General features: G+C 71.0%; 1 protein-coding gene across 1 annotated transcript; it reads left to right on the top strand.

Moving 5' to 3' along the window:
* Positions 1-539: 539 nt before the first annotated feature.
* Positions 540-1,679, top strand: CDK5R2 (cyclin dependent kinase 5 regulatory subunit 2). Its single transcript, XM_032637986.1, has one exon. The coding sequence runs from the start codon at positions 540-542 to the stop codon at positions 1,647-1,649; it is 1,110 nt and encodes a 369-aa protein (XP_032493877.1). The 3' UTR covers positions 1,650-1,679.
* The last annotated feature ends 285 nt before the right edge of the window (positions 1,680-1,964 follow it).

The raw sequence follows: 1,964 nt of genomic DNA, 5'->3' as shown, positions 1-1,964 counted from the left end.
CAAAACAAGTTGACTCGGAGCCCTAGGACCTGGAGGGCTAGGTGGGAGCAGCCCACCCCCACCCCGCCCACCCCACCCCCACCCCGCCCACCCCACCCCCACCCCGCCCACCCCACCCACCGGCTCTGACCCTGAGGAGGCCCTCGAACCAGCCACCTCCTCCTCCTTACCCCTTTCCCGTGAAGGGAAAGGACCAGAGACAGAGTTGGGGGATGGGCGGGACTTGAGATTGGCATGCGAGATTCTATTGGGCAGCGGAGCTGCCGGTTAGGAGGGCAGCTCAGGCGAGGATTGGCTGCGTGAGGCGGGGCGCGGCGCGGCGAAGACGGGGCCCAAGGGGTGGGGCTGACGCTGCAGCTGGCGCAGCTGAGACTCTCAGCAGCCGGCGCCGAGCAGCCGAGCAGCCACCTTCTACTGCCCGTTCCCGCGCCCGGGCCGGGGCTGGGCCCCCACCTCCGGGTCCCCGGGGGCTGCAACAGCGGGCAGCGGCGCCGCCCGCGGTTCCCGCCGGGGCCCGGGCGCCGGCCCCGCTCTGCAGGATGGGCACGGTGCTGTCTCTTTCCCCCGCCTCCTCGGCCAAGGGCCGGAGGCCCGGCGGGCTGCCCGAGGAGAAGAAGAAGGCGCCGCCCTCGGGAGACGAGGCGCTGGGGGGATACGGGGCGCCGCCAGTAGGCAAGGGCGGTAAAGGCGAGAGCCGGCTCAAGCGGCCGTCCGTGCTCATCTCGGCGCTCACCTGGAAGCGGCTGGTGGCCGCGTCTGCCAAGAAGAAGAAAGGCAGCAAGAAGGTGACGCCCAAGCCGGCGTCCACCGGCGCCGACTCCCTGGTCCAGCAACGCAACCGCGAGAACCTTCTCCGCAAGGGTCGGGACCCCCCCGACGGCGGCGGCGCCGCCAAGCCCCTGGCGGTGCCCGTGCCCACCGTGCCCGCGGCCGCCACCACCTGCGAGCCGCCGTCGGGGGGCAGCGCCGTCGCCCCACCTCCAGGCTCCGGCGGAGGGAAACCGCCGCCGCCGCCGCCCCCAGCCCCGCAGGCGGCGCCGCCGGTACCTGGCGGCTCGCCGCGGCGGGTCATCGTGCAGGCGTCTACGGGAGAGCTGCTGCGCTGCCTGGGCGACTTCGTGTGCCGACGCTGCTACCGTCTCAAGGAGCTAAGCCCAGGCGAGCTGGTGGGCTGGTTCCGCGGAGTGGACCGCTCGCTGCTGCTGCAGGGCTGGCAAGACCAGGCCTTCATTACGCCCGCCAACCTGGTGTTCGTGTACCTGCTGTGCCGCGAGTCGCTGCGCGGGGATGAGCTGGCGTCGGCCGCCGAGCTGCAGGCTGCCTTCCTCACCTGCCTCTACCTCGCCTACTCCTACATGGGCAACGAGATCTCCTACCCGCTCAAGCCCTTCCTTGTGGAGCCCGACAAGGAGCGCTTCTGGCAACGCTGCCTGCGCCTCATCCAGCGGCTCAGTCCGCAGATGCTGCGGCTCAACGCCGACCCCCACTTCTTCACGCAGGTCTTCCAAGACCTCAAGAACGAGGGCGAAGCCGCTGCCGGCGCCGGGGGTCCTCCCAGCGGGGGAGCGCCCGCGGCATCCTCCTCCTCGGCCGCCAGGGACAGCTGCGCGACTGGAGCCAAGCACTGGACTATGAACCTGGACCGCTAGGGATACCCAAGGGCCGCGCCCACCCCCCGCCCCAACCCCTGACACACACTCGGAGCCCCCGGGACCATCAAGACGCCGCCGCTCCGCGCCGTGGCCGGAGGAGGAGCTGCCCCTGTCCCGCAGGGGAAGGTGGAGGCCAGGATGCCAGAGGCCGCGGCGTCTGGATTTACTGGGCGCAGGGTGGGGGTGGGGGATGGGCGCGGGAGGGAACCCCCAACCTCACCCTTTCTATCTGTCTGCGCCCCCATCTCTCCAATTCTACCCGGGTCTCCCCCTTCCCTTCTCTGTGTGTCTGTAAGTTCATCTCCCTCGGAT

The sequence above is a fragment of the Phocoena sinus genome, chromosome 7 (genome assembly GCF_008692025.1).
Source record: "Phocoena sinus isolate mPhoSin1 chromosome 7, mPhoSin1.pri, whole genome shotgun sequence".
In the NCBI taxonomy this organism is placed as follows: domain Eukaryota; kingdom Metazoa; phylum Chordata; class Mammalia; order Artiodactyla; family Phocoenidae; genus Phocoena; species Phocoena sinus.
Note: the sequence above shows the minus strand (reverse complement) of the source record. Positions and strands in the feature narration are given on the sequence as shown.